General features: G+C 33.5%; 1 protein-coding gene across 2 annotated transcripts; it reads left to right on the plus strand.

Moving 5' to 3' along the window:
- The first annotated feature begins 9,636 nt into the window (after positions 1-9,636).
- LOC149563210 (uncharacterized) lies at positions 9,637-14,427 on the plus strand. Of its 2 annotated transcripts, none has more exons than XM_089826580.1 (6): positions 9,637-10,477; positions 12,234-12,664; positions 13,025-13,189; positions 13,286-13,351; positions 13,652-13,720; positions 13,862-14,427. In XM_089826580.1, the coding sequence occupies exons 1-6, from the start codon at positions 9,721-9,723 to the stop codon at positions 13,922-13,924; spliced, it is 1,551 nt and encodes a 516-aa protein (XP_089682706.1). In that variant the 5' UTR covers positions 9,637-9,720; the 3' UTR covers positions 13,925-14,427. The 2 variants fall into 2 exon arrangements, with proteins under 2 accessions (XP_089682706.1, XP_089682707.1); XM_089826581.1 differs by having other exon boundaries at positions 13,028-13,189.
- Positions 14,428-17,202: the final 2,775 nt, after the last annotated feature.

A 17,202-nucleotide genomic window follows, 5' to 3' on the forward strand; every position in this document is an offset into this window, starting at 1 on the left:
TAGTTCTTTTGGCTCACTTTCCAGTTGCCTGTCACCTCACCCTTTTCTACATTAGGGGGGGTTCTATTATTGTTTCTCATGCTTCCTTGGTTCGATTGATCAGCTCTTCAGGCTTTGGTGTTTTATACCATCTATATTTTTGAGTTTAGTTGTTTGTCTCCTAATTCGATGCAGATTACAATCTTCTCTACCCAGTTAGGTTCTATTTCAGTGGAGGTTCTTCATATCAGTAGTCATCTTTCGACAGAGTTTTGCAGCTTCTACATGCTTTAGTGGTGTTCTACATGATCATCTTTATTCATATCTTCTGGGACATTCCCTAGTTTGGAGGCTTCTTTAGTCCTTCACTAGTTTCTTTTAGCATGTTTTCCATCTGATAAGTAGGAGATTATTTCCACAATAAGTCAAATTGTGATATTGCTATCAGGATTTAACTGTGTGATTTTGAGTCAAACTCATTGACCCATGTTTCAAGAGTAGTGATTCAACATGAATCCATCTCTCATGAGAATAAATGGAACACATAGCACTCATTGGATCTAGGTGATGCTAACAAGGATGAAGCACCAGGACTTCCCGAGAGGTCACCCATCCCAGTACTACTCCAGCCTGAGCGTGCTTAACTACGGAGTTTCCTCCATGGTTAAACCCAAAGCTTGCAACCCCATTTGCAAAACCTTCACCAAGTGTTGTGCCTCATGAACCATTCATTAGAAAGCCCCTTAAGCTCATCAATTGATAAGTAGGAGATAATTTCCACAGTAAGTCAAATTGTGATATTGCTATTAGGATTTAACTGTGTGATTTTGATTCAAACTCATTGACCCATGTTTCATGAGTAGTCATTCACTCTCATTATGAATCCATCTCTCATTATGATTCAACATGAATCCATCTCTCATTATGTTTCCTCCATTTATTCTCATGAGAGATGGATTCATGCTGAATCACTACTCATGAAACATGGGTCAATGAGTTTAACTCAAAATCACACAGTTAAATCCTGATAGCAATATCACAATTTGACTTACTATGGAAATTATCTCCTACTTATCAATTGATGAGATTAAGGGTCTTTCTAATGAATGGTTCATAAGGCACAACACTGGTGAAGGTTTTGCAAATGGGGTTGCAAGCTTTAGGTTTAACCATGGAGGAAACTCCGTAGTTAAGCGCGCTTATGCTGGAGTATTATTGGGATGGGTGACCTCCCAGGAAGTCCTGGTGCTTCACCCCTGTGAGCATCACCTAGATCCAATGAGTACTATGTGTTCCATTTATTCTCATGAGAGATGTATTCATGTTGAATCACTACTCATGAAACATGGGTCAATGAGTTTGACTCAAAATCACACAGTTAAATCTTGATAGCAATATCACAATGTTTTCCATCTCTGTTTTGAGTAGAGTTTTTCCCATGTGGTTTTCTCTGTTTCTCCTCTTTACAAATATTTGGTTGTACTTGGGTACCTCATCAGGCTTTGTTTGTTGGGACCCATTTCTACTTTCAGCAGTAGTTTCTAGGTTTTTAGCTACTCCCTAAGTTTATCTTAAGGGGGGGGGTGGGTGTTAGAGTAATTAGATATTTCTTAATTAACTCTAGTTGCTTAAGCTAAACTTTAGGCATCTAATAATTAATTCTTTTGTTAATTATTTTGATGCAACCTAGGTTAGACCTTTTTTAGGGTTTTGATCTCCTTTATAAGGATGATCTTTCATTGTAAACATTAACTTGAGATAATTCACTTTTGATAATAACAATCTCTCTTTTTGCTCATCAAAGATGTCTCATCTATGGATCTGGCAATTCTTGCCTCCATAGTTTTTTGCCTCTCTCTTCAGTGACAAGTGTTTGCATGCAGGTGATCTTGGGAGCTGTGGGGTTGATCGTTCATCAACTTCAACACTAACAAACATTTTATATTATTCTCATAGTTTTGGAGGAGTCAATCTCAATATAAATTCATTGAAAAAATCACACAATAATAATAATAATTTATAAAAGCTTTATAATATTTGATATCAATGAAATTAGTGAACAAATATATATATATATATATATATATATATATATATATTATATGTATGGATGTATGTATGTATGTATGTATGTATGTATATGTGTATAGATGTATACATGTGTGTGTGTGTGTGTGTGTGTGTGTGTGTGTGTGTGTAATTTACAAAAATGCAAGTAAAATTAGATCACCTATTAGAGACCCTTTGAAAATAAAATCTTAAAATGATTACAAGAAGTCATAATTAAATTCACACAACATAGATAATTAAATTCAAATTTGAGTCTCATTAATTAAAGACTAAATACATTTTATTTCCGCACAATACATAATGTCAAAAATAAGTTATTATTATTATTAGTAAGGTGATTAAAAGATAATGTCCATTTCCTTTCCAACTTCACTTTCATATTTCTTAACCATTTTGCTTCAATCTAAAAAGTCCTTACAAATGCAAAATTTAATATTCTTATCAAATTTGAGCCCTATTAATTAAGAACTAAATACATTAAATACTTCCTTATAATATAGTGACAAAAATAAGTTGTTATTATTGTGCTTGCCAACTTGTCCTATTGCATTCACTTCGTACAAAAAGTCAATTAATTTTGCACAAACTAACCAATTGTATTCAAATATTTTTACCTTATTTCAGTATTTCTAAAGTTTATATTTTTTAGCAATTAAATATATTTTTAAAAATTATTTATCTTAATTACAATTGGTTCAATTCATTTGGGGTTATAGGAGCCCTTTTTACGGAGCTCCATATTGAATATTTTTGGAGATTACATAAGCTCAACTATATAATTAAGCTACTTTTATAATTACTATAATAATTTCTACTATTTGTAACTATAATAACAAGTACATGCCACTGCATGGCACTTATTATTATTATTATTAAGTTGATAGGCTTATTTATTGTGGCACACAATAGCCGGAAATCATCATATGTCAGAATAGTGTCTGATGTTGGATGCCACCAAATTGACAACTTCTTAAAAAGTTTGGATGACACCAATATTTTAAAACAAAAAAAAAAATGTAATGAAATGAAAACCTTACCCTTTTATTTATATGGAGCTCATTATTGGGGAGGAGCTTAGAAAATAGTTAGGGATGGGATACTCATAAGTTTGTGGTGGGTGGGGGTGCAATTACACATGGAAGGAAGTAGTTAAAAGTATGGGGGGAAACTATGGCTGCAAATTAGGGAGGGTGATTGGAAGCGAGACAACAATGATGTTGAACTAGGTTCCTTCCTTGCCATTACTTGCTAATTTCTATTGCAAATATGAAGTATCGTGTTACGAACTGTAAGATTATCCACTGCTGAATTGATAAAATTATTACTATTGTGTACATTTCTTTTTCATCTCTGTGTCATCCTTGGATTTGAGTATTTTTCCTATGCGAAACATAGAGATTTTGAGTTTTAATCAATATGAGACCTCAGGCACGGTTGATCCCTGTAGATGTATGATGTTGTTTGAGAACATAATTCCAGTTTAAATAAGAGAACAATGTTATGGGTGATAGTCATACCCATTGGAATCCACCCTTCATTCATCGAAGCCACTAACATATGAACAAAATCTTGCATGCAAAATAGATGAGGAAAGCATTAACTGTATCTATTTCTTGCCTTAGTGATTGTGGTTCATTAAATTATTGTCTTCCATTTAAAAAATATTAGCAACTATACAAATTTTAATATTTTAATCCATTTAGAAAATAATATTACAACTTGAAACCTAATAGCAACTATACAATTTTTATTTTTGCGAAGCTCATATGCACTTATAGGCTTGCAACGTTGTGTGGAATCTGACCATTGTTTGTCAATAATACAAGTCTTAAAATGATTAAAAAGGAAAAAGGAATAGAAAACAAGTCAAACTGTAGCTAATTTGTTTTGAATTCGACATTTAAAAAATAATATTACAACTTGAAACTAATAGCAACTATACAAATTTTATTTTGGCGTAGCTCATATGCACTTATAGGCTTGCAACATTGTGTGGAATCCGTCCATCGTTTGTCAATAATACAAGTCTTAAAATGATTAAAAAGGAAAAAGGAATATAAAACAAGTCAAATTGTAGCTAATTTGTTTTGAATTCAACAATTAAAAAATAATATTGCAACTTGAAGCCTAATAGCAACTATACAAAATGTATTTTTGTGTAGCTCATATGCACTTACAGGTTTGTGCAAAATTGTGTGGAATCTGACCATCGTTTGTCAGTAATACAAGTCTTAAAATGATTAAAAAGGAAAAAGGAATAGAAAACAAGTCAAACTGTAGCTAATTTGTTTTGAAGTCGACATTTAAAAAATAATATTACAACTTGAAACCTAATAGTAACTATACAAATTTTAATATTCTAAAATTGAAAACTTTAAACCTAAATATGTAACCTAAAAATATACAACAAGAATCTAACAACAACTATACAAATTTTAATATTTTAAAAGTGAGAGCCTTAAACCTAAATGTATAACCTAGAAATATACATCAAGAATCTGACCATCGTTTGTCAATAATACAAGTCTTAAAATGATAAAAAAGGAAAAAGGAATAGAAAACAAATCCAACTATAGATAATTTGTTTTGAATTCAATATTTAAAAAGTAATATTACAACTTGAAACCTAATAGCAACTATACAAATTTTAATATTTTAAAAGTGAAAACTTTAAACCTAAATATGTAACCTAAAAATATACAACAAGAATCCGACCATTGTTTGTCAATAATACAAGTCTTAAAATGATTAAAAGGGAAAAAAGAATAGAAAAAAAGTCAAACTATAGCTAATTTGTTTTGAATTCAACATTTAAAAAATAATATTACAACTTGAAACCTAATAGCAACTATACAAATTTTAATATTTTAAAAGTGAAAAACTTAAACCTAAATATGTAACCTAAAAATATACAACAAATACCAATACAACAAGCCCCACACAAATGTCTCGTATTTTTACAGATTTATGATGTGTATTTGTTACAAATGGTTGATTTTGATGCAGACAAAATGTTTCCTCCTTCTGTCACATTGAAGAAACTATACAACATATGTTACTATCGGCATACACATTGCACCTTCTAGTGCAAATGCTAGTTATTAAATTGTATTTGCAGTAGGCAATATACTATTGCAATCACTTTTACTTATCTAATGATTAATTTTTTCAATTACATGTAAGAATTTATATTTATATTTTAAAGTTTTAATTTTTCTAATGTTTACATGTGACATTTATAATTTTTGAAATCATTAAAACTATTTTACAACTAACTTGAGTAGCTCATACATTTTTGGTGTTATAGGAGCATAACCTAATATTACTAATATGATTATGATGTATGTATGAAAACTCTTTATAAATATATTCAAACCAAATCTTAAGAATTAATAAACAATATAAATATGTGACTATTCTATTGATTCACATTATTTAATTGATTATTCCTTGCTATTAATTGAAAACAAGTACAATAAAATGAGTTCTATAAGAAAATATCATAACTTTAACATATTAATATTAATGTTATGTCGGGTCACCATGAAGATCAAGAAGACGACTGGTAATGATGTGTGGGAAACAATCCATGCTCTAGAAGAAAGAATGCGACTCTTTACAAATTTTACTATCAAGGTGACACATGCGTCTACAACCACGCTAAACTTGTTTAAAGACCAGGAGGGTGATCTGCCAAAGGAGGACTTCAAAATGCTGTTTGACTTCCTTGTGGAAGATTGGGCTAATATCCTCCTGGGGAGGAAGGTGGCCAAGAAGCCTTAAGGGCTCTCTCTTTTTGGTTTTTCATGTTGTTTTTGTGTTGGTTGTTGAACTTCGCTGGGTTTAAGGTAGTTATGCCTTTGTTTTTATATTTCCTTAGCTTTTTTAGTTCTAGTACAGGTAGTATTTATGTTATGCCTGTTGAAACTCTTTAATTTTTCGAACTATGTTTTTGTGTTTTAAGTGGTAGGGGGTAGTTTTGGATGGTGGTAATTTGCTGGTGGTTCACCAGTTTGACTGTTTAATGGGCCAGCCCCTAGTTTTGGTTGCTTTTAATTCAAAAACATAGTAATATTAATAAAATAAACCTAAAATCAAACGAAAAATTGTAAATTAAATAAATATGAACTTCATAACTATGAAACAATATATAAAAAAAACTCTAATTATAGAACATGCAATCTACTAAATTGAATAATATAAACTACACACAGCCATTGTCTCACAACAATGTCTAATATAATTTCTATATTATACAAAATTAACTTTTTAAAATATTTGTGATATGCTAATACTATTGTATCAAGAAGCACTACTCCATACCAATATAAAAATATGAAACACATAAAAGATAGGATTAATGAAATAAAAAGATATGCAATGAATAAAAATAACTACACATAATTTGAATGAATTTTTAGTGATTTAATATTTTAAGTAAATATACTATTGTAACATTATATTTATATATTAAATTAGAAACTATGTTTTATTATAAATATTTCTCTAGTAAAAATATGATTTTCTAGATATTTAAATATGTATGTACTTTATAAAAACATAGAATCATAATTTTTTAATAATTTAAACTAAAAAAGTTATAAATTCCATATAAAAGGTTTATCTATTAATTTCAAAAATAGTGATCGTATATTAACTAAATTATGTTAAATATTATATAAGTAACTTAAATTATTCTCATATAAGTATTATATTTTAATCTTTATCATTATATCTCTATAAACTATTGTAACTTAAAGTAAATAAAGTCACTAAGGTGGGTTTGTTATTTTGTAAGACCATTAAAAGATATTGAAACCAAATTTTACGTCTGTTTTGTATTAATCCAAAAAGTCCTTACAAATCCAACATTTAATATGCCCATCAAATGTAAAATCCATTAATTGGAGACTAAATACATCTTATTTCATCATAATACACAAGGGACGCGATGCGTCACAGTTCCTGCCATATGCTCTAAAGCTAATGGACTAAGAGTTAAAGGTAATGAACCAATTAATGAGGAACATTAATGAAAAAAACTTTACGAAGAAATAGATATCATGAAAAATGGTGGAAGTTAATTGTTGTTACAAGAACAATCCAATTAATGTTACCTTTCCTACACTTAATGCATTTCATAGCTTACCATCCCAAAAGTTGCTAGAGCTATAATAATCAAATAGTCCTTTGCTTCCAGTAGATTCTAACATGACATGGATCTTCCATCCAATTTCATTTAACAATCAAATATTAAGAATGAGTTGTAGCTGAATAGTTAGGTTGTAATACTATCAATTTAACACATCTTGATGTAATTTACAATGGAAAGCTCAATAGTCAGGGTATATAGAAAGCAGTTATCTCGATGTAAAAAAAATGAACAAGAATTTTGGGTTACAACTTCAAATTTGCATAGCTTAACACAAGAAATTAGAATAGTCCCATAGTAAGCTTGCATTTAATACAATTGTCTAATACACTAGTTAAAATCTTAGGTATAGTGAGAGGCCAGTGAAAGGCGCAAAGGGCATAGAGAGGTTAGGAATTCCTACATATGAATGGTGGTCAGAATCATTGCACCGCCTTGCCTCAAGTGGGCTGGGCATCTGCTTTAATGGCAGCATTAGGGTAGCCACTTTGTTTCCCCAAGTCATTCTCACCGCTGCCTCTTTCAATGAAACCCTGTGGTCCGCCATTGCAGGAGTTGTGGCCATCGAAGCTCGGGCTATGTACAATAATGGCTAGGCTGACCTTACTTTCTGGGCACCCAATATTAATATTTTCAGAGATCCTCATTGGGCTCGGGGACAAAAGACTCTTGGTGAAGATCCCCTTGTTACCAGCAGATATGTTGTTGTCTATGTTACATCATTTCAAGGGGAGCAAGAAAAAGCTCAACAACCCAGTAGCTTGATGTTGTCTGCTTACTGTAAGCATTTCACTGCTTATGATTTGGAAAAATGGCATAACAATTAAGGAGTGGCGAATGCCAAAAATAACTAAACCCCAACGAAAGGAAAAAAAGGAACAAGGAAAGGAAAAAAGAAGAACTATGGTTCCAGTTGGAGCAGTCAAAGATCAGGGGTTTGAGAATAGGAAACAAATCCAAGTTGTTCTTCACAAAATTAAACAGGAAACAAATCCAAGCAGTGGGTGACAAAATTACCAAATTACAAACACAGCCACAAAATTACCAAGCTAAAACCAGTTCCATACGCAATGAGGAAAAGAAAATACGACAGAGAGAAAATTCGATCTGGAAAGTGATCTGCAATCTCGTTGCACCCAAATTTGCATATTCTAATAAACAGGCAAAGTAGAATAGGACCTACACACCTAATTTAGAATCTCTCTCTGAGTCGTGCAACCCAATATAGACGTAAATTTGATATTCGAGGCCGCGATTCGTGACTCGCAATTGCAAACAATTTCACAAAGACAAAGATAAAAACTATCCTTGAGCACTTTTACTGGACGTCTCTGCACTGGAAGATGAATCTAGAATTCATTTATTTGACTGATGCACTGCTTTTTGCATTAAGTTCTAGACAAGAATAACATTAATGACCATTTATTACACAGATATATCTAACAAAGCTTTTTGGCACCACCTTTATCTTCTAATTTCAGCTTAATTTCGATTGAAGACAAATATTTTTTTCTTTGCCTAAATTCTTGAGAGCCAATGACATGGTAGAAAAATTGTATTTTAATGTTTTAAATATAATTTAATTGATAAACTTTTAATACAACTTAAGGTTAGAGAAAAATAATCAAAATTCATTGGGTCAAAAAACCAAACTAGTAGCATTGAATGAATGGGCAGGAACTAATAATGACAAAATTAAGTTATTATTATTATTATTTATAAGATGATTATAAAACAATGTCCTTTTTCTTTTCCAACTTCACTTTCATTGAAATCAGATTTCAATGTCCAAAGATGTTGTACCATAGTTCATTGAATCTATTCCACAAGTAACAAATATGATAATCCAGAATAATTTTTTATTTCAAGTTATTTTTAATGCAGTGCATTTTATCTTTAAAAAATCCATAATTAAACAAACAAATGAAGGGAATCAACAAGACGGTGACAGAATGCCAGTCATATAATAATAGAATGGCGTTAACTGACAGAACTACAGTTCCCAACAAATGACAAAATCCAGTCGTCGACATAATGACGTCGCTTAACGGGAAATCTAACTGCCGTAAAACTACAGGACCCGTTAGCGTTATTTTCATGCTATTAGATCTTTGATATATGCTGTAGCGACCAAACCAGCAGACCAATTTATGAGTATACAACAAGAAAATATATTTAATGTATATATACCCTCTAATTCATGGTCAAAGCACCTACTTACAAGTTACGAAACAAGTATAGATACATATATTATAGCGTGAGTTGTCCTCAATGAAGGTCCATGTTTATGCACATTACTATCCAGCAGGCAAGGGGATAAGAGACGTCAGACTCCACGGAACATCAGTGTCTTAAAATTCAATTTGACTTCATAGATTTTAGTGCAGATCTGCGAAATAAAGTAATAAATATGAAGCATCTCGTGATAGCCATTTGGGGCAATCCGAAGTGGTATTTAGGAGCATTAATGAAGAGAGCACAAGTGTGGAAACAGAGCGTTTATTGATTGATGGTATGCAATGTACAGCCCGAAGAGATCAAGCTCAAGCTCAAAGCTACCACCGAAATCCTCTTTATCTAGGTCCACCTCCAATGGAGTCCAAGTGGGTTCTCCTTCTTTAATGCAAGTTGAGGATAGCGGCAGCTTCAGACATTCTGTTGGCAGTAACAGTACTAGTAGTGACATGAATATTGACAGTTCAACACAGGTCTCCAGCGGACTTATGAGATACAGGTCTGCACCTAGTTCCTTTCTTGCTAGTTTGGTTGAAGAAGCGGATGATTATTTGCCCAGGGTTACAGGGTCACGTGAGCCTGATCATACTTACATAGCCCGCTATTTCAGTGCCGATTCGTCTTCCCTAACATCAGAGCCGAGTTCTGGAGTAATTCAATCCAATGGGCCTGAAAGATCTGGTGTGGCAGAGAAGGAAGGCGGAGGGAATCAGTTTGGCGGCATGAATGGGGCTAGTGGTGCTACTAGGGTTAAGGGCGGGAACGAGGATGTGGTTAAGCATCATCTTGCCTCAATACTTGAGAATGGACCCGAGGAGGCTTCCACCAATAGATTCTGCAATGTTTACCAGGCACAGGATCCTCGATCTGGGATGGAGCAAAACTACAGAACAGACCCCCTTTTCTGTAACCCTCATGATTCCATGCCCCCTTCTGCTGCTGCTGCTGCAGCCAAGGGCAATCTTACTAGACATAGTAGCTCCCCTGCTGGATTTATTTCTCGCCTGGCTTCTGTTGAGGGACAAGGAGTTTATGAAAATGGTGAGAGACCTAGTTTTTTGACTTACCGTTACCATTTGCTGTATCTTCTTCTCAGTTTTTGTTCGATAGTTTGTCTTTCCATTCACCGTACATTTTTTCTGAACTTGTTATCAGTTTGGGGCATGCTCTGGTAACCGGGCCATATCAATCCCCTTGCCATTATAGGCAGTTGTTTCAGTGATTTTACAGTAGTTGAGACCACGATCAAGCTATCAGCTCTACTTAAGAGTTAGAGCATACCATTCTCCAGATGTTATTCCTAGACTTTGTCTTATAGGCTTAAGGTTTTATATTGTAACTGATACTTCTCATTGTAGAGTACATTGGGTTGTACATACCCTTACAACTAGTTATTTTTGCTAGGATTTTTCTCCGTCTTCCACTTGCAAGAGTGATTTTCGTGTTCTATTTTAAGCCAGTTCCACTCCAACAAGTTCATTCATCCATTTTATCATGTGTGGGCTTTGAATACCCTTTCTCTTTGTTTTGACATCAGGCATCTGTTTTTCTTGCTGATATGAATCCATAGATTACAGGATTGCAGGTTTAGTAACAATCTTATGTTGCTGTTGGACCTGGTGCCAGTTGGATTCAATTCAGTAGTAGTTGTTTTCCTTGACTTATTCTTCCTTTGGACTGGATAGGTGAAGTTATATTGCTTGGTGTACCAGAAACAATGGAATATATGATGTATCCAGGCACTGGTGATTGACTTTATTTCTGGCAACAACCTACTGAGAGAATGTTGCAAGGCTGGGATTAAGAACCTTATTTTACTAGCAAAAGAATGTCTCCGAGAAAATAGTTTTTCGCAACAAATGCCCAAACCTAATTGCAAAAAATGTTATACGCAAACGAAACATTTTTTCTCTGCTGTCCAATCTGTTGAGTAGCTGTGCATGGTTATGATGTTGCTTGCATCAGTTATCTTGAGCATTTAATTGAGATGACTTCTACTCAATCAGTCTCCTGTTGAGGCATCTAACCGGTTTGTGGCCCTATATTTCTTACTCGATGTTCATACTCAATGATGTCATGTGACAACCAAAATTTTGAACCAATTAGGATTGTTGCCCTACGTGAATATTGTTTGTTGCTTATAAAATCTTCATTGCTCCCCAATTAATCTACCTCCCTACCATAGAATAGTAGGGGTATAATGCATTTTTGAACTTGTAGAAAAGCCACTCATTAGTAACTTAGTTTAACATGTTTTTTGGAAACATAACCTAGGAATTAAGGTGATTACAAGCAAACAAATTGATGATTGAAATCTCCTATGAAATCATCTTATGGGTATTTGCAGTCAAAACCAGGCCAACATCTATTAGAATCCAGCGCTCTGCCATCTCTCTTCCTCCCTTATATACCACTGCGATGTACAATGTGCTGAGGATTTAACACTAACATTTAGAGAGAAAAATTATAGAAATTTCACGTATTTGGAAATCTGGTTTTAGCTGTATAACTTATTTTTATTGGGAATATGCTGAGCCTAGATGTACCTTGTCTCTTTCCTGGTGTTTTGCTTCTAGCTCAACTTATCTAGCTTCTGCTTTTACAGATTTTACGAGCATTACATTAGATATATTAATAAATTGTTGGCTTCAAATCATTCTCTAATAATGGAAACCATTCATTGGATGGAAGTATGAGTGGAAGTTTTCTTCGTTTACATGACTTGTATGTCATGTGTTTTGTGCTGGCTTTGGGCTTTGTCTATAACCTTATTTCCTATTTGATTGTCTTTTTGCAGGTTTCCTAGGGGTAGTAAGGAATATGACCAACCTTTCTGCTGAAAACAGGTCATGTGGTGATTTGGTTGCTCCACGTAGGCTGGCAAGTCAGATGAGTTTTATGAAGCAAGGTAGTTCTACAACAGGGCTTTCATCTCAGTTGAGTGATTTGAGCATGCCAGAATTTGTGGACAACAAGCTTAACATGCCTGTGGGATCCTCGGCTGAGAGCTTGGGTGGGAGTAGTTCAGATGATGGTAGTTTAGGCAATGCAAATGGAGTCCAACATTATATTCCAGGTTTTTCAGTGGGATCTTGGGATGGTGCAGCAATTGTTTCTGAGGGCTTTGCAGACATGCAAAACGGGTCAACCTATTCTCCTAGAAAGCGTCCAAGAGGTCTTGATGGAAAAAATTTATCACCTTTGCCTTTGAGTATGAGAGGTTCTCTGGTAAGCTCTTACACAAATTCAAAGTTTCAAATGTTCCACAGTTTTGGGCTTGGGTTCATGAATTCGGTGTGCTTTTAGCCTGTCATTGAATTTGAGGTTTTTTTGGATGTTTTGATCGAGTATGGATTCATATTGTACCTTAAACAACGAAAAAAACTAAATAGAAGTGAAGACAAAGACTATGCATTCTATATCAAGGCTCAAGTTGAAAGTTAATTATTTTTGGTGTAAATCAAATTTTGAATTATTTGGACAATTTAGTTGCTCGTTGGGTGTGGAATTTGCTACTTCGCTCGAACACTTGCCAATAATATTTATTAGGTTGTTCTATTTATGTCATCTTTCTGATTGTTGTATTAGAAGGTAGAAGCCGGTACACATCTTCCTTCTGCATTAACTCGTCAATACAGCTTACCACAATCATCCTCAGAAATGGTAATGGAAAGGCTACTTCAGGACTCAGTTCCTTGCAAAATTCGAGCAAAGCGAGGCTGTGCAACACATCCACGAAGCATTGCAGAGAGGGTCAGTACTCTTTAGTAGTTAGTTTGCCATCCTAGGTCTAACTATCTGACTCAAATAGATGTTGGATTAAAAATTTGATTAATGTGTCACTTGTAGGTTCGAAGGACACGGATCAGTGAAAGAATGAGAAAATTGCAGGAACTTGTGCCAAACATGGACAAGGTAAAGAATTCTCACATATTTTTAATGGTACTGTGTTGAAGTTCAGGATTTGAGAACTTGAATTTGATTAATCCAAAATCTAAGGTTTGGTAGGATGGGTACTAAGTCCCTGTTTTCTCATAATCTAATATTATTGTACATCTTGCCTAACCCTTCTGAGAAATATTATGGTTTTTAATTGGCATCAGCCTGAGAGATTTCTCTTAAATCTGGTTGCAAGGTTTTCTGATTAGAGCTGCTTGATATTATATTTGAACAATTTAAAATTGATTCATTTTTCCTACGATGTTTACTATACAGCAAACAAACACTGCAGACATGCTAGATGAGGCAGTTGAATACATCAAGCTCCTTCAGAGACAAGTTCAGGTTGGATGGAAAGCAATGTTGCATTTGGTTCTAAATTTCAATAGGTTCAAATTCCTTAGGTCACAAATTCAATATGCATAATGACAAGATTCATATAACATTATAGTTAAGTGTTGACAAAATTGGCTTGATCTTGTGTAGGAACTTTCTGAAAATCAGTCCAATTGCACCTGTTCTAGCACACATGCTGCAGAAGATAATTAGATAAACCAGCAAGCTGAGGGAGGATAGTGAAGCTCCGCTTTGGACAGATTTGACTCAGCAACTGGCAAATGCCAATCTGAAGATGTACAGAGTCTCTTGTACCATCATAAAAACCGAGTCTGTCCAGGTCTTCTGTGTTTTTCAACTTTCAAGTTGTGGTCAGAAAGCTAAAATGAAATTGCGAGCCTATATTATATCCACTTAAATCTTTTTGTTGTCATCCGGAAAGAAGATGGTCTGCCATATTCCTTTTTCCAACCTTTTTTGCTGACGAACCAATGATTAGTGAACACCGAATACCACTGAAGTCCACCAAAATGGTATTATGCAAACAGACAAGGACTCAGTGTTTTGGGTCAAGCTTTCTCCCTTGCTTTGTAAGATAACTATCGATGTAATACTAATACAAAAAGTTGCGGACAGCCGAATTGATCCAGGTTTTGTGGTGGAACTGGAATTGTAGTTGGATATCAGTTTACATAAGCATATTTGGGTTTAACCAACTTTACTTTCTCCAGAGATACAAGGTGGTATTGGGTCAAAGGATGAGGGGTAATTTTGAAAAATGGCTCACATCTAACTATTCAAAAGATTATGTATAAATGGCACACATCTAACTGTTCAAAACAATGATCTCCTCTAGGAACAACCTGGATCCTTACAAGCTGTACATTTCAAATTTTATGGCCAGTACTGGCTCACTCATCTGGCATTTCAGAGTATTGAGAACCCAACAGTTTTAATTTCTATTGAGCAGTACATCTCCTCCCAGTACGAAGTTTATCTTCTACAAAACAAATACATGGTCAAATTATTTGTCGCTCCGTTTAATCCATTTTTCACCTAATGAAGCTTTCTAGGCAATGAACGAAGAGAAATTTAAGAGTTCCAAGGTACATTGTAACTATGGCCTGTTTTGAATTCACTTTTGCCGTAGAATCTATGATGATTTTTGTTACGGAAGCCTCCCATCCTAACAAATCGCAGCAGCCTTCTGAAACATCGTTGGATTGCTTGATAATATAGAAGGCTACACTATAAGCAGCTGTAAGGACTGGAGATTTGGCTTTGAAGTATGGTGCACTTTCACGTCTCATTTTTACTAAATAAGAAATTATAATTCATACATAAATAAATGAGGAAACACATAATTTCCGAGTAATGCTTTTGCAATTTTGGAAATAATAAAATACTTGACAAGTTTGATATGAAAATTTTCCATTTCTTTTACCTGGGATGTGACCAATTGTATATAAAATGAGAAGTGAAGAGGCCTTAAAGATGTTGGATCCTAATTAAAGTTAGTGTAAACATATGCTTAATCGAAATCACATCTCAAAACATTAAGCGATCGGGCTTATGAACTCATCAAAACAATGTATTACCATGTTGGAATGGTAATTGTAGCACATTGTTCATTGAGAAAATTTCAGCGCTATTGATACAGAAGATCTTATTAAGACATTTAATCCTTGATCAGCCCAACCACCTACCAGTGGGTACTATTGCGATTTTGCTATTAGATTGAGTCATGTACTTGAGTTTGTTTAGCCAAGTAGCTTTAGCTTGTGTTGTCTTTTCTATTGATGCCGTCATTTTGTTTTGCACTTTCTTCGCGTTTACTGGTCTATTAATTTCTTGACATTACCTTTGTTTGGTTAATGGAGGCCTCTTTGTAATTGGATTGATATTTGGAAAGATATTAACCATATACCATATGAATTGTTGGACTAACATTCTTCATTAGGCCTTTATATAGGGAAGAGGACCCAAAACTTGAGCATGTATCAATTGTTGTGAGGGTTAAGATTCTTTGATTCAATAATAGAGTCAATAGACTCTATTGATTAAACAAGAAGGTATAGATTTTTAGCTATTTATTTGTCTATATTTATAAGAGATTAAATCATTAAAAATTTATCATGCATAGATCATTAAATTAGTCAAATTGAAACAAGTTTTGGACAAGGTACATTTGTTTGTTTACCTCATATTAAACAATATAAAATTTGTCTCATAAATCAAATTACATTTTACTTAGTATAAAGAAAGAGTACAAAATATTGTATACTTAGTGCTAAATAGTTGTCTAAACATATGGAGAAGACATCAAAAATTATGTGTTTTAGAAGTAATAACTCTAGACTTGTTCCACTTCTAATGCTATTACAATACAAATAAAGAAACATTCCTTTTGTAACTCATCCAATCTCTCAATTTTTTATAATAAATGTTGAACTTTTCTTTGACAAGCAAGATTGAACATTTTGACAAACCAATTCAGTACTTGCATCATGAATACAGAGATGTCTGAGCTCACAAACCCATTCAAATCAAACAATGTTTTATAATAAATGCTTAACTTTAAGAGCCTTAGAGAAATGAAATTGTAGTGTTTGATATGCTAATTGGAGTACTTGCATCATAACTGAGTGGTTTGAGCTCACCAATCCATTCAAATCAAATAATTAATGCAACACAACTCAAAATTTGCTCCTTGAAACCACTTCATCATTTATTAGCCAATGAAAACACAGAGTTTGAAAGCCACAGATCAACCAATTTTGAACATCTAAATCAAAATGCACACTTTTAAATTCAAATTGTTGTAGGGAGAATTTATCTATTAATATGATAAACTATGAAAGAGTCATTTTACAATTGTGATTACGTTCTCTGTAAGCATAGAATACTAGCATTAATATTTTATGTGTGAACACATAATACTAGCATAGACATATCTTTGTGACCCCATATTGTCATAAAAGGGGATATCATACTTCTCTGTGAGCCCATAATATTAGAGGGGTTGCATAGAAGAGAATATCACACTACTCAGGATATCAGAAGGCTCAGTTAATCCAGGTATTTTACCATAAAGCCTTATTATCTTTTTGTTATAATCCATACTCCTGTCTGACTCCATACTTCAAACTATATTTCTATTATTTTCCATATAGTATGTTGTTATTTCTAGGATTAAAACTTCGGTCATAATCCATACTATGTAAAGTTTGTCATAATTCATAGTCCTAGCACAATCCATAGTGCATACTATACTATATTTATGTTATTTTCCATATAGTATGTTCTTATTTGTGGTAAAAAAAGTCAATAATAGGATTGTATTCTTATTATTTCTGTTATTTTTCATATAGCATGTTGTTGTTTGTTGGGGAAAAAACAATCAATAATAGCTTTCTATTCTTATTGCTGCTATAAATGTTGCTTCTAGCATTTTCATCTAGAAAAAATAATAACAAAATGCTATGATTGTT

Source organism: Cupressus sempervirens, chromosome 4 (assembly GCF_028749045.1).
Source record: "Cupressus sempervirens isolate cs-2001-9-10 chromosome 4, ASM2874904v1, whole genome shotgun sequence".
NCBI classification, from domain to species: domain Eukaryota; kingdom Viridiplantae; phylum Streptophyta; class Pinopsida; order Cupressales; family Cupressaceae; genus Cupressus; species Cupressus sempervirens.